The 25,267-nt window shown below is 38.5% G+C and overlaps 1 protein-coding gene across 1 annotated transcript; it reads left to right on the forward strand.

Moving 5' to 3' along the window:
- Positions 1-4: 4 nt before the first annotated feature.
- Positions 5-24,998, forward strand: ADAT2 (adenosine deaminase tRNA specific 2). The gene is made up of 6 exons (XM_050787442.1): positions 5-135; positions 11,340-11,444; positions 15,993-16,143; positions 17,346-17,452; positions 22,255-22,327; positions 22,433-24,998. The coding sequence occupies exons 1-6, from the start codon at positions 40-42 to the stop codon at positions 22,474-22,476; spliced, it is 576 nt and encodes a 191-aa protein (XP_050643399.1). The 5' UTR covers positions 5-39; the 3' UTR covers positions 22,477-24,998.
- The last annotated feature ends 269 nt before the right edge of the window (positions 24,999-25,267 follow it).

A 25,267-nucleotide genomic window follows, 5' to 3' on the forward strand; every position in this document is an offset into this window, starting at 1 on the left:
TCCTCCGCGGCGGCCTTTGGCGCTGAGTGGTGGCCGGGTATGGAGGCGAAGGCGGCGCCCAAGTCAGCTGCAGGCGGCGCGTGCTCGGTGTCGGCAGAAGAGACCGAAAAGTGGATGGAGGAGGCAATGCACATGGTGAGGAGCCCGGGAGGTGAATGCTGCGGGGTGGGACCTTTCTCCAGCCCTCACCACGGCATTTGAGCAAACGTTCTTTCTCGTCACCATAATTTTTATGGCAGTCAGATGTTCTGGGTGAACTACTGGCTTTACTGCCTCGAAACTTTCTGTAGCCCATTCTCACAGTGACTATGGGCGAAGGAAAGGGAGGAAATACAGAAATTATTTGTTTCATTGGGGTGGAGTATGCTGCAGACTTAGCATTCTGTCGCTGGCTGGCACGTGCTGCCTCCCTTTCCTTTCTGTGGTCACACTCTCCAATCTACAAAATCACATTATTTGAGGTTTTGGCCCCTGGACCATGTCCAGCAGAAGGAAGGAAACTGAGAACGTTTCTGGTAGAGAGCAGTATGGAAACAAATCCCTGTAGAATCGGTGTCTCGCATTCATTCATTCTTTCCTCTGCCCTTTTACGTCCTTCCCTCACTCCCTTCAGGTCTGCGGAGTAAAGGGGGCTTTCAACAGAATGGTGTGTGCTAGCGAGCTTCTTAACTGGGAAAATAGTTTATTTGCAAATATGTATATTTACATTTTAATAACTGTACATACAGCCACGTGCCACATAATGACCTGTCTGTAAAGGTCGTTATCCTGGAGCATTAAATCTACTCACCTTAGCCCTATTGTCCCATCCAAGTACTAACCAGACCTGACCCTGCTCAGCGTCCGAGATTGGGGGACGTTCAGGGTGGTATGGAGGTAGACAACACTAGTCTCTATGTAGACTTCTGGGCTAAACCTTTTTGCCACCTTTTAGGTTGACCTTGGGCTAGCACAAGTAAATACATTTACATATGTTTACAAACAAACTGTTATCCCAGTTAAGAAGCTCGCTAGCACTTTTCAGCTCCTTTATAATCTATAGGACCACATATACAGCGGTGGTCCTATAGGATTATAACGGAGCTGAAAAGTTCCTATTGCCTAGTGACATGTAGCCCTCCTAACAAGTACTTTTTTCCCTTTAAGACCTTGAAGAAACATGTATATGCCAAAACCCAAGAAGCAGCTGCCTCCTTAGTCTTGTGTAGGAGGAGGTAAACTATGGAATCACATCCCTAGGTGTTTATAATACAATTGAGAGACAAAAATTTCAAAGCCAGAGAGTCTAGAAATTCTTTGAAAACATCCACATGTTTAAAAAGATAAGATACAAAGTATCATGGCCAGATGCAGTGGCTTATGCCTATAATCCCAACACTTTGGAAGGCAGAAGCAAGAGGATCTCTTGATCTCAAAAGTTGAAGAACAGCCTGGGCAACATAGCGAGACCCTGTCACTACTAAACAAAAATTTAAAAATTAGTAGGGCATGGTGGCATGTGCCTGCAGTCCCAGCTACTCAGGAGGCTGAGGCAGGAGGATTGCTTCAGCCTTGGAGATTGAGGCTCTAGTGAGCCATGACTGTGCCACTATACTCCAACCTGGGAGACAGAACCAGACCCTGTCTCAAAAAAGAAAAAAAAGATACAAAGTAAAGGAAATCGCAGAGAAGGAAAATATTTGCAACATATATAAAAGGACAGGTTTAATAACCGTAACATAGAATTTATATAAAATCTAAGTACTTTCTGAGGTAAGAGGAAATATGTATACCCTAATACTGAAAAGGTCAAAGGATATGAATATATTTCTTTTTAAAATTTCCTTTAATTTTAAAAGTGTTTTTTTGTTTAGACAGGGTCTCTCTGTGTTGCCCAAGCTGGTCTTGAACTCCTGGGCCCAGGCAATTGTCCCACTTCAGCCTCCCAAAGTGCTGGGATTACAGGTGTGGGTCACCACACCTCACCTGAACATGATATTTCTAAAAGAAGTGACGAGTAGCCAGCAAATGAATGAATACACAATTTCACTATTAATGAAATTCAAAGTAAAATGATACACAATTTTTCACCTGTTAAATTGGCAAACGTGAAAGCAATTTTAATGCTTGGTGATAATAAGGATGTGCATGTTTGAGGTGTTTGTTGGTTGGGAGGAACTGAATTTAGAACACCCTTTTATTAGGACAATTTGGCTAGGTAGATATAAAAGGCCTTAAAAGTGAGCTTATCCTTTGATCCATTAATGCCCCCCCCTTTTTTTTCCCCAAAGTGAAAATATTTTAATGTTTTATTTTTCTGATTATGTAAATAATTCATGGGCATAAAAAATTCAAACTATAAAAAAGGGTTAACAAATTATGTAAAAATTACCTGACAGTCCTATCATTAGAGATAATACTATTAGTGTTTGGGAGCATCCTTCCGTATCTCTCTGTCCATATGTAAACAGCCATATGTACTTTTGCATAAATGGATTTACATGTTCTCTTTTTGATTCTCAGCACATTTTTTTGGTAGTCTTAATATATTAATCACTCCTCCCTACCTCATGGTATTTCTGTTGCTATGGAGTGACTATCAAAAATGGGACAAAGGATGTATGTGCTTTGAAATTATATAGATACTCCTGTATTGCCTTCTAGAACCATGATGCCCAATATCGTAGTCACTAACCATGTGTAGCTATTTAACTTTAAATTAATTAAGGTGAAATAAAATAAAATCCAGCTCCTCAGTTGTGTTAGCCACATTTCAAGTAGTCAGAAGCCACATATGACCACTGGCTACCATATTGGACAGTGCAGATCAAAGGATATTTCCATAACTACAAAAGGATTTGTTGGATAGCATATAAAGTTATCAACTTTACTACTTGTTAGGTTTCTTTCTGAGAGCTAAGCATAGCATCATCATAGGTTATTGTTTTAATCATCATAGCATGTTCAGCATAGCATTCTAAAGATAGGCTTGGAAAAAAAAAGTATGACTAAGTAATAGTGTTGCACTCTTGGTGTGTTCCAGATACTATGCTATGCACAGTGTTTTCATGTGGGCCATGTCATAAGCCCCACAGCAGCCCTATCAGGTGAGTATTATTATGGTCCTCATTTTCAGATGGGGATATTGAAGCTGAGAAAGTTCAGTAACTTTCCCAAAGTTAGAGAGCTGGTAAGGATGGGGCTGTGACTTGAGCCCTGTCGTCTGCTGTCAAATACTGGCCTAGCCTGCCTCTTAGTGTTAGGTAGCTCACTGCTTGCCAACATATCCTCTGCTCTCTTTCTTCCTTTTCAGTTTCCTTACCCTGAATACTGTATATCTACTGTGTAATTTAATTGGACATTTAGATTTTTTCTTTTGTGAATTGCTGAGGCATATACTTTGCCCAATTTTACTAATAGTTCGATTTAAAAAATCGCACTGTAGGAGCTCTTTGTATTTTACAGCTGTTTCTAGGAATAATTCACAAGGAAGCCATAGAAATATTTATATGGAGATGTTCTTATTTATAATAGTGAAGAATTTGAATCACTTAAATGTCAAATAATAGGAAACTAGTTAGTTGAATCAAATATGTTCATAAGGAGAAATACTGTACAACCTTTACAAAATCATGTGATGAAAAAGTATTACCCAATGTAGGGAAAGGTTAACAGTACATTTCTAAATGAAAAAGGCAGACTGCTGAACTGTATATATAGTGTAAATCTATTTGACTTTTTAAAAACTATCAATATGTGTATGCAGGGCCTAGGGAAAAAAACAGAAAAAACTTCCGTTGCCTCAGAATAACAGGGATTATATTTTCGGGTATTGGGATTCCTAGTGTATTTTTTTTTTTTTTTTTTTTGATGTATGAGGTTTTTTGTTTATTTTTTTAATCCCTAAGTTCACCTTGAACATATCTTACTTTACAATTAGGAAAAAAGAAAGATTGACTATATATATATGTATAGAAAAAAAATGTTGCAAGTTTTCTAGAAAAAAAGTCAGTTGTATTTTTTTGTAGTATGCATTTTTGGGGCAGTTGGTATTAATATAACATTATGCTAGGCTCTGAGGGAAATTCAAAAAGAAAACAAACACCGCAGATACCATTTCAACAAATGTGGTATGATTACCATTTCAACAAATGTGGTATGATTAAGTTTTTGCTATGTGTTAGACCTCATGCTGGGTGCCTAGGCTGCAGAGGTGAGCAAGAGAAGCTTCACAGTGCCTGGATCTAGTGCTTGCCTTCCAGGAACATACTGTTTAATTGATGAAATTAAGCCATGCACAGATGAAAAGGTTGGTAAGGAACATATCCAATGACCACAAGAGACAGATATAAAGTGCTGTCACATAACAGCTGGCAAGGTCCTACAGCACGTCAGTTGAGATATATGGTAGAATTCCTTGTAAATTTTAAGGGACCAAAAGGATGTGGGCTGGTTGAAAGGAAAGGTTGATCCAAGCAAAGATACTGTCATGTACAAAGAAATCAAGAACTTTGTTTTGGGTTAGAAGGAGATATAGCTATCTGTCTAGAACAGGGCTCCCTAACCTCGGGCTTAGGTTTAGGGGGATCTATGAACCCTGAAACTATATATAAAATGTTATGTGCATGTGCCTTTTTCAAGTGGGACAGTCCATAACTTTCATCAGAGTCTAAAAGGGGATTTCGGCTCTGAAAAGGTTAATAACCTAAATGAATAATGAAAAGTTAGGTTGGTTTGGCTGGCCAATGAGAGGATGGGTGGTAGTTGGGAGACCTTCAGTGCCATATTGAAGAATTTAAAGTTGATGGAGTGAAAACATCATCACTTTTTAAACCCCTGAACTTAAACTATATAACTGTTTCTGCTATTTACTCAGAGCATAATCACTCAGAAGAGAGTAATTAGCAGAAACAGTTACATAGTTTAACCTTTTGGACATGATGATGTTCTACCTGAGAGTTGTTCTGGCTAACATGTTTGTTTCCCCTAATTTTTTGTCTTGATAGGAAATATTTCTTTGAGGACTCATCAGAGTCTGTGCAAACAAAGTCTGTCTCCATTTCTCCCCCTTTTATCATGACATCACCGGAAAGCAGTTTATAGTAGTAATGTCTTTGGAGAAAATAATAAACTATGAAGTCTCTTCCATCTAGGTGCTTTCATTATGTGTAACTGGGCAGGCCCTGACTAAAGAAAAAAAAGAGATTACATTCAAAGACAAAATAGAGACCAGTGTTTGGGCTGGGAAGAACAGAGATTTTATTCTTTAATTTTGAAGGTTGATCTTTTGTTACTTTATGCAAGACGTAGTCGCAATTTTTAAATATTATCTGACCTTGTTCTTTCCCTCTGAAAAAGGCAAGAAAGGTTAAACTCAAAGCTACCTGCACAAATTTCAGACCCATTTTGTCTGAGCTTTTTTGCATTTGTGAAGAAGTGATCAGACTCGACAGTAGAATTGGTGGGAGTGTTTGAAAGTATGATATGGGTACGGTGTGAAATTGATTTCCAGCTTAATTAAATCTATTGTGAACTTGTTAGTGAAGCAAATCTATGTGTTAATTGTTGACAAGGAGTTCCCCTCAGCTCACTTTCATGAGGCTTTATGTTATTCTCACTGCCCCCTCCCTTGCCTAGCATTCTAGTTGCTTACCTACTCATCCTCAGCATGGCAGGCTCGGCCATTCCTCATCAATGACGTTATTTATCCTTTTAAAATATTCCAGTCACTCATATTTGCTCTCTGTTTTGGACAGCAATGGAAAGAATTTCAGGAAAAAAAAGTGTTACTTAAAATAAACATGAAGACAGTATTGAGAGGAGTAAAATGAAATAAATTTGCTAGAAGGAAAAAGAGAAAAATGCAAAGGAAGGAATAGAAGGCACAAGCCCAGTAACATGGTGGCACGGGTGCTATCTCCAGGTGAACAAGAAAGAACTTGTAGGCAACAGGGAATCTCATCTCCCATCCCACCCATATCCTTTCCACTCGGCCCTGCATTCTCTTCTGCAGGTTTGAAGTGGCCCACATAGCCAATGTAGAGCTCTTCGGGAGATATTTTTACAGAAAATCCTGATCACATGGCCTCCGTTTGTTTATTGTCCTGCAGTTTTTTTTGTTTTTTTTTTTTGTTTGTTTGTTTGTTTTGTTTTGTTTTGTTTTTTTAAAGACAGAGTCTCACTTTGTCGCCCAGGCTGTAATGCAATGGCACACTCTCGGCTTACTGCAACCTCCGCCTCCTGGGTTCAAGTGCTTCTCATGCCTAAGCCTCCCGAGTAGCTGGGATTATAGGCACCCACCCCCATGCCCAGCTAATTTTTGTATTTTTAGTAGAGATGGGGTTTCACAGTGTTGGCCAGGCTGGTCTCAAACTCCTGACCTCAGATGATCCACTTGTCTCGGCCTCCTAAAGTGCTGGCATTAGTGGCATGAGCCACTGTTCTCAGCCTATTTTTTTACTTTTTTTAGAGATGGAGTCTCGCTGTGTTACCCAGGCTGGAGTGTAGTGGCATGATCATAGCTCACTACAGCCTTGAACTCCTCTTGCCATTTTTTATCCTTAAAATTTCCATGTCTCACTCTCTTGCCAACTGTTCTCTCTCATTTGGTCCCTTGATTCACTCTAAACTCAAACTCTGATAAAGCAGCTGATCAATGAAGTGTCTGTGGTTACTAAAGTAGAAGTTAGAGGCAGAACGGTGGCAGAGAGCCCTGGAATCTGGCCCTTGGTAGGTGCTCCACAAATGTTCGTTGAACAAATGAATAAGTGGAGCCACGTTGTCTATGCCCTAGTCCCAGCTCTCTCGCATGCACTAGTGTTATATATATATGTGTGTATGTGTGTGTGTGCATTACACACACACACATATATATATATATATAAATCTCCCTATGCCTCAGTTTACTCATCTGTAAAATGGGGAAGATCATTATAGGCTTGTAAATGAAATGAATTAATACTTACAAAATGCTTAAATTAGTCCTGGATCAAAGTAAGCTTTCAATAAAGTATAAGCTCTTATTTTCAAGCTCTCAGAACCAGAATACTTGAGATGTGGACAAAACATTACCTCTTAAGAGGTTTGTTAGGGAAAGTATAGCTGGAGTTAAAAATTTAACCTCTTAGAAAAGTCACTGTTCAAGCTACTGGTTTTCGTCTCCACCATTCCCCCTAAACTGCCATTGCCTTGCTGAATTAGACACACTTGACCACCTTCCTTCTTGGCCTAGTTTTTTTCTGGGGTCGTCCGTAACACCAAATATTTCTCTAAACTCACTAAGCATCTCTTCTTAATCTCCATTGCAAAATCCTTTTTGTTTACCTGTACTTATTTTTTTACTTTCATTTTGAAATAATTATAAGTTCACGAGAAATTGCAATAATAATATACTGGGAGGGCCCAAGTATCTAGTGTCCTTCAGTGGTAACATCTTGCGTAGCTATAGTTCAGTATCAAAACCAGGAAAAATGCATTGGGAAAACTGCAGAGCTTATTAAGATGTCATCAGTTTTATTTGTACGTGTGTGTGTGTGCGTGTGTGCCTATGCAATTTTGTCATGTTTAGCTCTGTATAACCATCACTGGAACTGTTTCACTACCACATGGCTCCCTGTGCCACCTCTTTATAGCTGCAGCTTCTAATCTGTTCTCTATCTCTATAATTTTATAATTCAAAAATGTTGTCCACATGAATCTGTAACCATTTGGCTTGGCTTTCTCCATTCAGCATGATTCCCATGAGATCCATCCAAGTTGTTGAGATTATCGATAGTCCATTCCTTGTTATTGCTGCATTGTGTCCCATGGTACAGGTGTAGCATAGTTTGTTTAGCAGTTCACCCACTGAAGGGCATTTGAGTTGTTTCCAGTTTTTGGCTATTATGAATAAAGCTGTTATGAACATTTGTGCACACAGACATATATTGTGTGAACATAGGTTTTCATTTCTCTGGGGTAAATGCCCAAGAGTGGAATTGTTGGGTCATACGTTAAATGCATGTTTAGCTTTTTAAGAAACTGCCAAACTATCTTCCAGTGTAGCTGTACCATTTTATATTCCGACCAGCAGTATGTGAGTAATATCATTTCTCCACAGCCTTGCCAGCATTTGGTGTTGATTTTACGTTTCACTTTAGTCATACTGATGGGTATGTAGTGATATCTCATTGTGGTTTTAGTTCACATTTCTCTACTGGGTAATGATGTAAAAACATCTTTTGGTGTACTTGTTTGCTATCTGTATTATCTTCTTTGGTGAAATGTCTGTCTTTTGCCTTCTCATATAATTTGGATATTTGTTGCCTCCAAAGTTCACGTTGAAATTGAATCCCTGGTATTAGTAGCAGGGCCTGGTGGGAAGTTTGGATCATGGGGAGGATGCCTCATAAATCATTTTTATAGTAGCAAGTTCTCACTATATTATTATTATGAGAATATACCATCCCCTCCTTGCTTTCTTCTTCTCTTACTGTGTGATGCCTGCTCCCATTGCCTTCTGCCACGAGTGGAAGCTTCCTGAGGCCCTCACTGGAAGCAGATGCTGATACCATGCTTCTTGTACAGTCTGGAGAACTGTGAGCCAAATCAACTTCTTTTCTTTGTAAATTACCCAGCTTCAGGTATTCCTTTATTGCAGTGCAAATGGATGAAAACAGTCTTTTTCTAATGGGATTATTATTTTACTGTTGAGTTTTAAGAGTCCTTTATATAGTCTAGATACTAGAGTTTTGCCAGAGATGTGGTTTGTAAGTACTTTTTGTTCCCATTTTAGCATGTTATTCTTCCTCTTTGCTGCAGGTATTAGTTTCCTATGGCTGCTATAACAAGTTATCACAAACATGGTGGCTAAAAACAACACAAGTTAATTCTCTTATAGTTCTGGAGGCCAGAAGTCTGAAATTTTAGTGAGCCCCAATCAAGGTTTTGGCAGGACTGAATAACTTCTGGAATCTTGCCTTTTCCAGATACTGAAGTGACATTTATGACCCATTCCTCCATCTTCAAAGCCAATAGTGCAGCATTTTCAAATCTCTCTCTCTCTCCTTCCATTATCACTTCGCCTCTTGCCTTCTGTGTCAGACATCTCTCTTAGGCGGACATTTGTGATTACATTTGGGGCCCACCTGGATAATTTGGGATAATCTCTCTGTCTCAAGATCCTCAACAAATATTTTTTGCATTAATAAATAAGTTGTCTCTTCTGTGTACCTGGATCTCTGTGTAATTCTACACTTACCTTAAATAAAATTATCAGTATAATAATTGCCATAGCTACACTGGTAGTTAGCGTCTCCATCCTCCTTAACTGTCCATCTTCTTTCTGACTTTCTTCTCTATAGTAGCCTATGGTGCATTTGTCTATATTAACCAAACCTTGGGACTCTTCAAGCCTTTTGAACTTGCATAAACTGGACGTGTTTTAACCACTATCACAGAACTGGGACACAACCAGCCTGTGGATAGTTCATAAAACAGTTCTGAATGCAGTCTTATTGCATCAGATACTGTCTCCTCACATCTCTCCGTGCCCCATCTCTGACCCACCAACCAGGTGGAGAAAAGAGAGGTCCAGTTTGCTCCTGCTGTGGGCTTCTCCTTTCTCCTGTAATGGCCAAATGAAGAATAAGTGTCCTTTGAGCGTGGTTGGAGTAACTGAGGAAATCCTGTATGCCTTATGATAGGAAGTTGTCACTAATTAAATAAAGTAGAACTAGAAGTAAGAGACTAGTGCAGGAGACAGAAGCCACTGTTTTAACAATGCCTTCAACTTTGCGCTTTGTATGCCCTATAATGTGTATAAGTACCTGCACTTAAGTGAGATTCAAATCTTCCAAAGTGTCTTCAGGGCTGCCACAGTAAGGAATACCTTGCCTTTCCGGAAACAGCTGTACAGCAGTTATATTCTTTTGACTGCATTGAGTTGGAAACGAATGAACACTAGTCCAAGGATTGTACTCTTCCCTTATTCTGATTCTCAGAGGCAGTATCAGGTTATACCAAGGCGTAACCTGCCTGCTTAAGCTCTCCGCCTGAAGGTAGAGTTAATTTTCCTAGGGCCCAGAGCTGCTATCATGGGGCAAGAAGAAAAATGAATGAATGGCCTGTGATAAAGGAAACTTTGAGAATATAATAATTGGTTTGCCATTCCTGGGATGGTAGTCATGGAAGTGTTCCTAAACTTGTTTTTCTCACTGATTTTTTTCAGTTGAGGTATACTTTATATACAGTGAGATGCATAGGTTGTAAATGTATCCTTCAATCCATTTCGAATAATGCAAACAGCTCTGTAATCCATGTCTTTATCAAGATCCAGAAAGTTTTCACCACCTCAGAAAATTTTTTTGTGTACCTCCCCAATCAATCTGCACATCCTCCTCCATGAAGCAACCACTGTTCCAGTTTCTGTCATTGTAGTTTAATCTGTTGTAGTACTTTGTGCAAAAGGAATCATATAGTATGTGTGCTTTTGTGTGTGACTTCCTTTACTTAGCATGTCTATGAGGCTCATCCATGTTGTCACAGTATCAGTAGTTCCTTTTTATTGCCGACTAGTATTCCATTATATGAATAGGACACAGTTTGTTTATCCATTTTCTTGTTGATGGCCACCTGTGCAGTTTCAGGTTTTGACTATTAACATTCTTTTTCAAAGTTGTGGTTCTTTTTTAAGCTTTTTATTTTTTTAAAATTTTTATTTTTATTTTTTGTGGACACATATTCCCTTCTTTAAATACCCAGGAGTGGAATTTTGTTATAGACTGTGTGTGTGTTTACTTTTTAAATAAATTTTCGAAATGTTTCTCATCATGATTGTGCCATTTTACATAGCGTACTTCTAAACTCTTATTGTCTCACATGGAGTAGAAATTGTGGGACAGGGCAACATCCAGTCTGGTTACCTTTAGCTATCGGGACTCTAGAGGATAATTTCTATACTTTTTAGAGAAGCAAAGGAATTTCAATGAGGAAAGAATTGTAATAAAGGATTTATAAATGTTATTTATTCCCTACCTTTTTGCAAATACGTATTCTATCTCTGAAAAGACACATAGACCCTGGCACTTTAAGAACAGTGGTCAGTCACAGTCTCCTTTGATCGCATCTATTTCCAGTGAGAAGAAATCAGGGGCTCTGGACCTATGAAGGGGATTTTTTTTTTGAGTCTCCCTTAACACGGACACAACACAGAACACGGGCACTAAATACCGTAATGGAACTATATTCCAGAAAAGGGAAAGCTGCACTTCTTTGTTTTAGTCTTTGTACATATGTATCCTGTTCATGCTGCATCTCTTTCTTTCCTATACTCTTTTCAAGTATGGAGTATTACATCTTACATTTTCCACTTTGTGTTTCAGGCCAAAGAAGCCCTCGAAAATACTGAAGTTCCTGTTGGTTGCCTTATGGTCTACAACAATGAAGTTGTAGGGAAGGGGAGAAATGAAGTTAACCAAACCAAAAATGTATGTGAGTTGAGCAGTATAATTGCAAACATACAGTAGTGATGGGTGGACTGGAGAGAACTGACCACAGTTGGTATGAAGATGAGACTGAATATAGTCCCGTAACTGCCAGTGGTGGGTAGCTTTTCTTAACGTCTCTCTTTTTCAGTATCATTTTCTTCCTGATTTTGAAAGTGATACATGTTTATTTTTTTTATTGTGGAAAATTTCAGAACAATTTAATGAAGCCATAAAATCTTAGTGAATAATTTTCTGTTTAATAGAGTTTTACTCTAACGCTTGAGTGAAACCCAAGAGGGGATTTTATTTCATCAGAATATCATCATGGAAGAAACAAGTCTGTCTCTACTTTAAGCCAATCTAATATATGAAATTTTCATTTTACAAAATAGGTCAATTTAACTCATATTGCACTCCTTTTTTAGTACCTTTAAATAATATTTTCATCTTAGTACATTAAAAAAGTATCCTCAAATTATAGCTTTGGAGGGAGGTATGAAGATTATATAAAGGAAGCTATTTCTGTATCAGATAATTCAACAAACTAGGGTCTTCCACACCAGCTGCCTCTGTAGCTACATGTAGTATGTACATTTTAATAGCTTGTATGACTTTTATTACAGTTAGGTTGGGAAGTTCATGGTTCAAGGTAGTGCTTCTTAAACGTGGTATCACAACAATGTGTCATGGTAAGTATACTTGGGAAGTATAAGTAAACTACCAAATTTTGTGATTACAAAAATTCCTAGGTGGACTCAAAGATCACTTATACCTGTAATGCCATTCACACAGACTTTTGTCTTGTCGTGTGATTTTGGGAGCCAGAGAATAAGCTGGTGTTGATACCAGTGCTATGAGAACTTTAAAGTTCATCTGTCAGTCACATCTGTTGAAAAGAAAACTGATATTTAGCAAAACACATGTAAGATAGGAATCCAGATTCGCAAATCTTTTATTATTTATTTTTGACCATAAAACAACAGGATTATATTTTAATACATAACTTCTGTACAACCAAAAAAATAAAACACCACAGTAAAATAAACAGGAATAAACATGGTATTTCATTTGCAGTGCTTGACAAAATGCTCACATCCTTAATCAGAAATGAGCTCTTAGAAGTCAGTAACAAAGAGACTAATATTACAAGGGAAGTGAAAATAAAAGGAACAGATGAAAATGAAATAACAAGTAACCAATAAGGCTATACAAAGATGATCTAGCTTAACTTTAACAGAAGAAAAAAGCAATTTCTTTGCAACATTACATTATCCGTGATTTAAAATAGTGATATCTAATGTTTGAACAGTTTTAGGAAATGGGAAACATTCAAACACTGGGAAAGCTTACATTGATTATAGGAAATGTACTCAAAATGTAGATTTTGCGTATACTTCGCTCCAGCAGTTCCAATCAATAGGAACTGTTCCGACAAAGTAGTTGGACAATTCGGATTTACATATAACCATGTTCACTGCATAGAAAATCTGTAGTTAATATGTCAGCCCCCCAAAAAACTTTTTTATCAATTTGCTTATGAAAAATAGTAGATTGAAGTGTAGAATTAGAAAGAAAAAAGGCACTTAAATAAAAATATAGTATTTCACAAAATTCTTTTTCCTTTGAATTCTTGAAAAAGACAGCTTTTTAATCAATCAGTTTTAAATTTACCCTGTGATAAGTGAGAAGCATGAATATATGCAAGTCATACTTTTTATTTTTATTTATTTATTTACTATGGAAATGCTTTGATAGAGGTGAACATGGAGTGAGAACAGCAAATGGCCACACGGACATGGCTATCACAGAACACATTGTGCGTAAATGAAGAATTCATACCGCCCCCACCCTTAACCCAGTAACAGAAGGCTCTAGGCCCCCTTTTTCAGCAGTGGCATCCTGGGACTATTGGTACTCTGATACCAGGTCATTCATGTTGCTCTCGGCCTCAGAGAATTCCATCTCATTCCTGCCCTCACCTGTGTACCAGCGCAGGAAGGCCTTGCACCTGAACATGGCTGTGAACTGCTCTGAGATGTGCCTGAGCAGCTCCTGGATGGCCATGTTGTTACTGACAAAGGTGGTGGACATTTTTAGCCCTGGGGATGGGATGTCCCAGAAAGCTGTTTTCCCATTGTAGGGGATTCAGTCAGCAAAATAGCTGCTGTTCTTGGTTTGGATATTAAGCATTTGCTCCTCTACCTCCCTCATGGACATGCAGCCCCTGAAAATGGCAGCCTCTGTTAGGTAGAGACCATATTGGGGGCCATAGGCAGCCATCATGTTCTTGGCATCAAACATCTGCTGGGGGAGTTCAGCCACTGTCAGGGCCTTCTTTGTTGTTTAAATGCTCATTTTGAAATACCTTTTTAAAATTTCAAATACAGAAAGTAGAAGCAGTTCTATTCTCATTTCTCTATGCAGGACTATTAAAATTTTGCCATATTCTTCCAGACAATTTTCTTTCATATAAATCATATAACAATATACACATATATACAGTCTTTTAATTTTAACTCACATGTATAATAATTTCAAACGATGTTAAAATAATTACCATTATCATAACACTGAGCAGTATTATTTAACTGTCAGGATAGTCATTCCCATGTAGAATTAACATTTTTAAATTAGCCATTACCATTTCAGTTAGAAAAAACAGAAGCATGTACACATACCTCTGCAATTAGTTGATGTTTGTTGAAAAATGACATAATTTTAAATATCAATTTAAAATACTGTAAAACATACAAAAATTTTTTTTGAAAAAATGTTTTGAAGAATTTAAAAAAATGTTTTAATTACATTCATGTTGACTCACAAAGCAGTTATTAAGAGGATATTAAAACATAAAGTAATAAACAATACAGCAATTAATTAATGTATAGATACTTATTTAGGAGTAGAATTCTGTATTTTAAATCATGGTCATATTTTCCAGTTTGCATTTTGTGTACGATATCTTTAAGATGAGAACTTTGAATGTCCTAACAATATCCATCTAACCCCATCCAGTGACCTGGGTTTCTTCTATACGCTGAAATTAACCTGGGTTTATTTTGTTATTCTGCGTCATAAAGAAGATTACTCTATAACTATAGCACAGAAAGACTCTTGACCCCAAGTGAGAAGACCTGAGTTCTGCATTTGGATCTGATACCACCACCACCACCCCGTTGCCACCACCACCTCCTCTCCCAGCTGTGTGTGATTAACACATGCCAGCTTGGCTTAGTTTCTTTTTCTTTAGTAGCAAAAGAGAGAGTTGCCTGAGATGATTGAGTTCAGCAATTGTTTATTGAGAGCTGTAGGGAGATTTGATTCCATAATTTAAATCTGATTTTTTGAAAGCACCTAAGTTGGGGAAACCTTTTTTTTAAAACTCTCCATTTAGTTTTGGTGTGCAGCCAGGTTTGGGAACCGCTTCTCTAAAGTACCTTCCATCTCTGGTAATCAATTCTGTGATTCACCCATGTAGCCCCTTGGCCAGCTCCGCTCCCATCTGCCTGTAGCTTCTGTGGCATCTTGGGCCACTGTGCTAGCACTTTTCATACCCTGCCCTATCACACAGGTAAATGAGCCCCACCAGATTTTATGCTTGTTAAGGACAGAGACTTTTTATCCTACACAGAATTTATTTAGCCCAGTGACTTGTACATAGTTAGCACTCAGTGTAAATTATTGATAAATGCTATTGTCATGAATATTACAAATAATTATTCCATATAGAATCTATGATTCATTTTAAGCTATTTTAGTAAGGGAGAAAGAAAAGGAGACAAGAGCTAGCAGAGTACATGTATAGTATTATGTGGCACCATGCTTCATGTAATTCAGATTTATAAGGTGTATAAGTGTAGATACCAGTGTATACCATTTTACATATGGGAAATCTAAACTTACAGAAGTTGAGTAACTTGCCTAAGTCCACATAATTAGTAATGTCACTGTCAAAATTCAAATTTAAATGTAGTCAGTTCTTCATGCTTTGTGATCTCTCCTATCCTGTACTGCTTCCCACAAAGTGTCTGAAACCAATACCAAATCTCTTCTTCTCTAGAGTCTTCCAGTATATAAAACCTCATTCCCCAAAAGTGTAAGAGGTGACATTCCAGTAAACTTAATGTAGATTTGCTTGGAGTGAGATCAGTGACAGCCTTGAACATATATTTGAAACTAGAGCACAAGCTTTTGAAAATTTTGCTTCCCCTGAAATATTCAGAAACCATACACTTTTTTTCTTTGCTTTTTAGACTTACCTTCTCTGTGGCATTTTAATTGAAAGAGTTTCCCCTAAGATACTTAGGTACTTAACTAAAAATGCAGCATGATTCCTTTGGCATCTCTGATTAGATATCTTTCGCAAGTGAGGTTATGGTACTTGAACTGGGGAATACATTGTCCCCTGCTAAGGGTGTCTTGAAACTGTATTTGTTAAAATATTGGCAGAAAGGATAGGTGCATATTTTGTACTTATTTTTTGTATATTTGTAAAATAGTAGTCACTTGAAGCAAACAACATCAGTGCAAGCCCCTTTCTCTTTTCAGGCTACTCGACATGCAGAAATGGTGGCCATTGATCAGGTCCTCGATTGGTGTCGTCGAAGTGGCAAGAGTCCCTCTGAAGTATTTGAACACACTGTGTTATATGTCACTGTGGAGCCGTGCATTATGTGTGCAGCTGCTCTCCGCCTGATGAGTATCCTTTGACTTCATGAGTTAATGTCTTGTACCATTCATGTGAACAAGAGAGTGGCCTAAATATGAAAACACAGACTTAGGAAACACCTTGTAAAACGTAACGTAGTGTCTCTTACAGAAAAAGGAAAGCTTTTTAAATAGTAAAATGACCTATTTCTTTTCATATTAATAAACGTAGAATGATTACACAAATAATTTAGAGAAATAAAATGTTAGAACTATCTTAAACAGTTATATAAAGATAAATCATAAATTAAGTTGAAGTGGATTATAAAACAGTTTGCAAAGGAAAAGTGCTAAAGAATATGCAGCTAAGTTTTGCCTTTGGATAATGGATTGTGAGTGATTTAAATTTTTTTTCTCTGTTTATCTGTTGGTTTGTTTGCCATGAATACCTATTACAATGTACCAAACATTATCAGTAAAAAGTAAATAAGAAGTAAAAAATCCTTTATGATATTCTAATTGTAAATGGAAAATGAGTAGTTACTGCTCTTTGGATTGTCTTGCATGGATTAAGCAACTTAAATAGTTCAGAGACACTGCAGGGACTTCTAAAGATCTTTTTAAAAAATTATTTGAAAATTGAAAAACTCAGTTTTTTAGTTGCTTATTTTTTATATACTTATTTTACTATTTATGGATGGATAATTTTAACACTTCAAAAATAATACAGAAGTTTTTGGGTATGATAAAATGTACAGTCTCTACAAAAGGGTTATTATAGGCAACTTAGAATTCTCTCCTCATCCTGCCTTACAAAATAGCTAAGTTTTAGTCTATTTTGTATTAGGGCACAGGTTATATTTTATTTGGGGCAAGAACAGGGAAGAATCTGTTATTTTTAAAAGGTGAAAATCCCTGGATTACATTTCTGCATCCTTTCTGGCTCTGACTCCCTGGTGATTCTGAAAAAGTGATTTAGGAAAGAGCAGAGAGAGACCTTAACTGTGAACATTAAGCAACCACATACTCAGTTTTCATTCTGTTTGCAGTTGTTAAATATCATTTTCTCAAACTTTAAACCCTTTTCTTCTGTGTAACTGGATTGTATGGTTTATAAGACTAATCCTAAGCTTCATTGTTTTGAAGAGTAGCATGAGCTTTCCTCTCCAAGATGGCTAGTATAAACCTACTCTGATTTTGTCATGATGCATACTTGAACTGTACATTCTATGCAGGACCTTAATTCTGTCTTATAAATCCCACTGGTTGTATATGGCTGTCAGAATGAACGATTTGGTGGTTGTGGCTCTGTTCTAAATATTGCCTCTGCTGACCTACCAAACACTGGGAGACCGTTTCAGGTAATACAAACTGCTTATGCTTTTTCTTTCTTGCTAATTATTTTCATCTCTTTATGCGCTTATGAATAACTAGTGTGTGGCCAGTATATGAAGAAACCATGATAGAATCAGGCATCTTGGATATTAGAACCTCTGGTGGAGTTCATTTATGCCTCAGTATAAGATGACAGGGAAGAGTTTCTAAATGAGTGCCTACCTGTCTTCATTCACAGACTCCCTCCTGAAGGAGAGTCCCCACCCTTCCCAGCTGACTCCGAACACTCTTCACCAACACCGTTAGGTATGCCTGAAGACACTCTCACTGTTGGAGTTTTTATTCAATGAATGTTACCAGCTCTGTGCCCTACCAAGTTTGGTGATGCTTGGCCTGTGTCAGTGATGCTAGAGACTATTTACAGCACACACAATATTTTTGCACAAATTTAATCATTTTGCTTGATTGCCACATCCTACTTTTAGTATCTAGCAATCACTGTATTTTCATGTTTTTTTCCCTCTGTCTTTGTAATGTTGAAATTTCCCCCAGACCTAGGAATCCATGTCTTTAGTCTCTTAGAAATTCCCTTTTCCCTTTAATCTTGCCACTTCTCCCAAAGTTTTTATGGGTCAGACTATAAGCAATAGCAATTTGTATTTCAGAGTTTGGACTGTGACTATACCCCTGCTTTCATTAACTGGTTTGATTGTTTTTCTCTCCAAGATGTAATGTTAATGTAAAAGTATTATGCTTTAAAAAGAAAAAACTTTAACAAATGCTGGATATGGATGGGTAGTTCACTTCAAAAACTTCAGGTGTTCCTAGAATACTTTAAGGACCTATGAAGGACCAAATTTGGCTGAGTCTCACTGAGAACGAGTTTTTAAAATGTTCTTGAGTTTTCTAGCTGAACATTAGCTTTCCTATCAACTTCTGTACATTTGAGAATAGATACTGTTTAACATTACATCAGAAAAGAAATTGTAATGCAACGATGGAGACTGAAGGATACAATTGGCTTGATCATTAAAGATATTTAGAAAGTGATTTGATTTTTTCCAATCACTTCTATTAGTAGCTCAAATTTTGCTTACATAACTCTTTGCAAATGAATTGCTGACTCTGTATTTCCTTTATGAGAATGATCTAAATAATTTTTCAGTTTCTGGGCAGAACAAAGATGAGCCTTTTGATGTCAGACATGGGAGGAATATTTCTCTCCAATGTGTCAGTGACATAGGGCACGAACACAAGTCCTTTCTCACACATCCTTGTCATCGATGCAGCAGAACCGAAACAAGTTCATTTGCCGTGTGTATACCTAGCCACATTGGCTCAGCTGCAAATCAATGACTGTGGCTTGCAGCCGTATCTCCAGGCTTAATGCCAAATTATGGTTTTTTTAAAGGTGCTTTTAGATTCTAAGGAAAACCATGGTGCCCCAGGCTCTGAATGCTGGGTATTCTTTTTTGTTGTTGTTTGTCTGGGCTTGGGAGGCAGCAGCTGATTGGGAGGTGGGATACTGTTTCTTACTGCAGAATTACAGATTCTTTCATATGATATTATAAGCAGCATTAAAGTTTGTAGAGGCCAATAGAACTATTCTTTTCAAAGAAGATGGTGATTAATTATAATACCTGTTTGTTTTTTAAAATTTTTATTTGATGACTGGGTGCAGTGTCTCATGCCTGTACTCCCAGCACTTTAGGTTTCTGAAGGTGGGTGGATCACGAGGTCAGGAGATCAAGACCATCCTGGCTAACACAGTGAAACCCTGTCTCTACTAAAAATAAAAAAAATTAGCTGAGTGTGGTGGCGGGCGTCTGTAGTCCCAGCTACTTGGGAGGCTGAGGCAGGAGAATGGCGTGAAACCAGTAGGCGAAGCTTGCAGTGAGCTGAGATTGTGCTCCAGCCTGGGTGACAGAGTGAGACTCCGTCTCAAAAAACAAAAAATTATTTTATTATTAATGTGTGCTTTTTATTAATGCCACAAATTTGTCGCTGTAATGGATACTTGAAAATATAAATAATAAATTATCTTGGTGTGTTAGAGTGGTGCAGTTTCCTTCAAGGCCTGTAACTCAGCAGTTCTCATTCCTGACTGCCCATTAGAATCTCCTAGAGGCTTCTATGCCTGACTCTGCTCAGCCCTGCCCCAGACCCTGCTCAGCCCTGCCCCAGACCATCTGAATCAGAAGGCAGGGGGCCAACAGTGCTGTGTTTCCAGAGAGCTCCAGGCGGTTCTCCTGAGCAGTCATGGTTGAGAACCACTGCTCTCATCCCACGTGAGAGGAGAGGGCTCTGAGTGTGCGAGTGGAGTGGAGGGCGACTCCTGGAGAGCTCCAGCACTTAACGCAGCAGGAAGCAGGGGGCATCTGTGACGGGACTGGCCGGCAGTGGTTAGGATGGTGAAATGCTGAGAAGCCAAGGGAGGCAAAGAGCGGTCAGATGGAGCACGGTGGCCAGTTGCCTCCAGGACTGCAGAGTTGAGGAAGCTGAAAGGAGACCAGTGTTTTGGTCAGTAGGGACCTGGGGATTTCTGAGAGGGCAGATATCGGGGGAAACCCCACCCCTGATATTCAACATGGGTTCTTTTCTATTTTCCTAAGCGTCAGCTGGTCTGAGAAATAAAGGAAAAGAGTGCAAAAGAGAGAAATTTTAAAGCTGGGTGTCCGGGGAGACATCACGTCGGCAGGTTCCACAATGCTCCCTGAGCGGTAAAACCAGCAAGTTTTTATTAGCGATTTTCAAAAGGGGAGGGAGTGTACGAATAGGGTGTAGGTCACAGAGATCACATGTTTCACAAGGTAATAAAATATCACAGAGCAAATGGAGGCAGGGTGAGATCACAGGACCACAGGACAGGGTGAAATTAAAATTGCTAATGAAGTTTTGGGCACACATTGTCATTGATGGCATCTTATCAGGAGACAGGGTTTGAGAGCAGACAACCGGTCTGAACAAAATTTACTAGTCGGGAATTTCCTCGTCCTAATAAGCCTGGGAGTGCTATTTCATCCGTTTGTCTTCAACCATAAAAGACAGCCGCCCCCAAAGCAGCCATTTTAGAGGCCTACCGCAGGGGTGCATTCTCTTTCTTAGGGATGTTCCTTGCTGAGAAAAAGAATTCAGTGATATTTCTCCTGTTTGCTTTAGAAAGAAGAGAAATATGACTCTGTTCTGCCCGGCTTACCGGCAGTCAGAGTTTAAGGTTATCTCTCTTGTTCCCTGAACATTGCTGCCATCCTGTTCTTTTTTCAGGATGCCCAGATTTCATATTGTTCAAACACACATGCTCTACAAACAATTTGTGCAGTTAATGCAATCATCACAGGGTCCTGAGGTGACATACATCCTCCTCACCTTATGAAGATGACAGGATTAAGAGATTAAAGTAAAGACAGGCATAGGAAATCACAAGGGTATTGATTGGGGAAGTGCTAAGTGTCCATGAAATCTTCACAGTTTATGTTCTTCTGCCATGGCCTCAGCCAGTCCCTCCGTTTGGGGTCCCTGACTTCCTGCAACAGGCAGATTCAGTGAAGCGCTGGGAACTCAAGCCAGTAAAGATGAGGCCACTGAAGAGTGAAGGCAGGAGCAGGGTGTCAGCCTTTGATGGGGCAGGGTGGACGGAAGGTTATTTGTTATGGCAAAGGTTTATGCAGGTGTGGGAGGCCCAGGCAAGGGCAGACTGAAGACACAGGAGAATGGGAGGTTCGTTCTGAACAGCATCTTGCAGTAGGTGGTTGTCCTGTCCCCTGTGCCTGTGCTTTCTGGCACCTTCCTTCCAGATGCTCATTGTGTCATTTCATGCATTTCAGAAGGGTGCATGGTTTTAAGTCCAAACTCTTCTGACAAACTTTCCAAGCATACATATTTTTTATCCCATTTTTTGTCTTTCTTTTCTTATGCTTCCTTAATAATCACCTCCTCGTCTATCAGCTGATTTCCTCATACACTACCCAGGCTGCTTCTTGCCCTTTCCCTGAAATGCTCTGCTTAGCCTCTTTAAATATTCTCTGTCCCTAAGGTAAGTTCAAGTTTCGTGCCTTCAGGTAATATTTCATATGGTAACACTCCTTACCGATAACACAATTTCTTATTTGTTCTTTCACATGTTATGATTTCTTTTCCCCAGTTAGATGCTAAAGATAGAACAAGCTGAATTTTATTTTTTAAAAGCCTCTATAGCAAGGGTTGATAAGCTTTTTCTGCAAAGGGTTAGCTAGTAAATATTTCACCCTTTGTGAGCCACTTCTGTCTCTGTCACTTAGTCTTTTTTTTTCTTTAACAAAACTTTTAAGATATAAGAACCATTCTTAGCTCACAATTCTCAGCTTTGTAACGGATTTGGTCCACCAAGTATAATTTGCCAACCCTAGCTCTATAGCATCAAATGCTTAATGGGCCATTAGTAAATAGGAGCAGATAAAAATAATGCTTAATGAGCACTTATGATGTGCCAGGTATTTAACAGGTATTATCTCACTTAATCCTCACAAAATCCCACTGAAGTAAGTGCTGTTATTGCCAACATTTGATAAATAAGGCATGGAAAGTTTAAGTGCCTAACCCGAGATCACAAAGCTGGTAACTTCTACAATAGTTGATGGATGAGTAACAGTTGATTGGGAGTGAAGCCTCACTGAGGCCATATATTAAACATCTTTTGGAAGTGTACCTCCTTACCTATGTTACTCATATCCCCAAAGTTTATTAACATATGAAATCTGTTTACATAATCGCGTATATATTGTTGTTTTTATGGGATACAACACACATTTTCATAGGCCTATGTTCATTCTCAGCTTTCTCATTCCATCAGTGTATCCCTGGATATCGGGCTGAGGAAGCAGTGGAAATGTTAAAGACCTTCTACAAACAAGAAAATCCAAATGGTCAGTTTTCTATTGTAAATAATGTACTTCCCTTAAATCTATACAAAGAGAGTCTGCTATGAGCTTACCTCTTCACTTTCTTTTTCTTTTCTATTCTTTTCACAGCCCCAAAATCAAAAGTTCGGAAAAAGGAATGTCAGAGATCTTGAACATGTTCTGATGAAAGAACCAAGTGACCCAAAGTGACCTGGACAAGATTCCTAGACTGAAAGCTGTTGACATCGTTGAATCATATGTTTATATATTGTTTTTAATCTGTGGGAAAATGGTGTCTCTCATCATTTGCTCTGTTAAGGGAACAAATTAGCACTTTTTAGAAGTCTGACAATTGTAAACAATTGTTAGCTTTTCCACAAGCTGATTCCCATTTTGAGATGGGGGGAAAATTAAGGTTTGAGGTTTTAGAAATTAGCAAGTAGTACGTACCGTTCCAGCCACAAGTGCCCAGTCCAGGCAAGTGCTGACTTTTTAGAGAATGTGTGGCCAGACCCAGGGGCCTGGAGTGTGTCTGAACTGCATACAGTGTGCCACCCTGAGAACACCTTCTCCAGGACTGCCATTTCAGAGTCAGATTCTTCATTTTTTGCAGCTACGATGTTCTCCCAGGTCAATGAGGGGCTGTGACTTCTCTCTAAATTGTATGTAAGTTGTGTATATAGAGACCATAATTATATGGTTCTTAAAAAGACTTTGCTTTTATAAAGCATTTAGAGAACATGCATAGTTTTAAAACAAGTGCTTGGGTTGTCACTTAAATTATAGCGTATTGCTATAATAAAACCTAATTTATGTCTTATTTGAAGATGAATAGTCTTCAAAGATAAAGACTAAATGGGACAATTGTTATTGAGCAAAAAACCAAATTATCCTGCCCTCGTGGAGCTTATATTCTAGCGAGGGGAGATAGATATGATAGATAACACAGTTTATTGGAGGAAAATAAGAGTTACGGCAAAAAGCAAAAGGAACACAGGGTAAAGAGGATGGGTGCCAGTCGGTGGTGAGAATGCTGACTGAAAAATAGAATGGTCAGTTTAATCTGAAACAAACGGTTATTTCTTTAAAAATCCATATAATAAATTTAAAATCTAAAATGCAAAACTTTGAACACAACACTAGAAAGGGTATCCACAGCACGAAGTCCCCAGTTCACCTCCCTGACTATAGGGCAGCTTTGCACAGCCCCACTGGGCGCACTGTGTGCTTCTGCCCAGAAGGGGGCCTTGCCGTTCCACCAGAAGCTCAGCTCCAGGCCCTGGAGGGGCTGCTGCTCCTCAGTTGCATTTCTTCAGTAGATTCATTTCCTTGATGCAAAGCATCTGTATTTGTTGGTTCTGTCATTTGAGCGATGTCTCTGACTTGTTTGTTTTGAATTACATTACAGGCTGGAATGTAATTGTGGTGAAAGTATTTTTATATTGCTGAGAGTAGCAGCTAATCACAGTTACATGCTTCAGAGGATTTATAATTGCTTGGTTTTGTGTGTGTGTATGTGTGTGTGTGTGTGTGTTTTTAACTGCATTTGAAAAGTTTTATGGAGAATATGCATGATTTTAAATCTGTGATAACGTTACATGTACCTTCAATTTCATCCACTTTAAAAACTATCTTCTTATTAAATTTTAGTGCTTTGACTAGTTTGTTCCTTTTTGCAGTTGGTCGTAATTCATTTCTGGCTTCTTATGCTTTTCTGCAAGCAGATTTCATTGCACTTATTGTGTTCATATCATTTTCTTGGGGATTATTTGTAGGACAACCAACCTGGAGTTTTGTCTCTGTGGAGTACCACCCGGTAAGTCTGGTTTAGCATCTTATGTCCAGTAGGTACTTGGTAAACGTTTGCTAAATGAAATTACTCCTTGAAATTTGGGGAAAAATGAATAAGACTATCTAGGACAAAAAGTCAAAGCCAAAAATAGTATATGAGTATTCTAGCCCAGAGACAGTCGCTACTGAAAGAATCAAGGGAATAATAAAATGATAGACAGGGAAGGATAGAAAAGACTTAACAATATACGTATGTTCTGTCTTTGCTGTTTTGGAGAATGGTGGATAAGTAGTGTTTCCTGATTCTGAAGCATTGCTGAGCAGTTTAATTGTGATTTACCATCTTTTTGGTTCCCTCTTCAGTGATTGACCTATCGAAAAGTCTGTCCTAAATTTTTGGACTGGGGCACAGTTCCCTCCATCGCTTTGGGGGAAAATCATTAATATGGCATACTGCAGATCGGAGGGCAGGACCATTGAGGGTGTCATAGACATTAGCTCTGTGGAATTCTGCTAGCAATTTCCAAGTGATGATGAGGACTTGTGAGTATATGTTGAGATCATTCAGCTTCCTGAGTATCACATTCCCCAGCTACTTAGACATGGGTTAAAATATTAAGATGTCCTAGTTCAAAAGCTTGAATTCAATTGATTGATACTGATAGTGCCTGTCCAAGTGACCAGCTGAAAGACTTGTTTTGTGTATGAAATAGTTCTGAAAGTGGTGAGATACAAAAAGGTTTTAGAATCACTGCCCTATTGAGAGAAATTAGGGGGAAATGATTACATTTAAAGCTGCTAGAGTTATCCAGTGTTTGCTGGTCTTTGCAACAAACTGTGGAGAATGGGCAGTATGTAATGCTTTGGCAGGCTTCAATCACTGATAAAAGATCATGTTAAAATATCTTTATACTTTCTTGTTACTTGGCACAGTCATCTCTTCCTGTGTTGTATTTAGAGTATCATGGAGAGAAAATAGGTGGCCAAGAGCTTCAGTGTAGGCAAGAACTCCTAATTTTTCTTTAAAATTTTTACTGGGAAAGTATACACACACACACACACACACACACACACACACACCATGGCCCGTCACACACACACACACACACACACACACACACACATACACACACACACCCACCATGGCCCTTTACCCCGAAATGCTTCAGTATA

Source organism: Macaca thibetana, chromosome 4, assembly GCF_024542745.1.
Source record: "Macaca thibetana thibetana isolate TM-01 chromosome 4, ASM2454274v1, whole genome shotgun sequence".
NCBI classification, from domain to species: Eukaryota; Metazoa; Chordata; class Mammalia; order Primates; family Cercopithecidae; genus Macaca; species Macaca thibetana.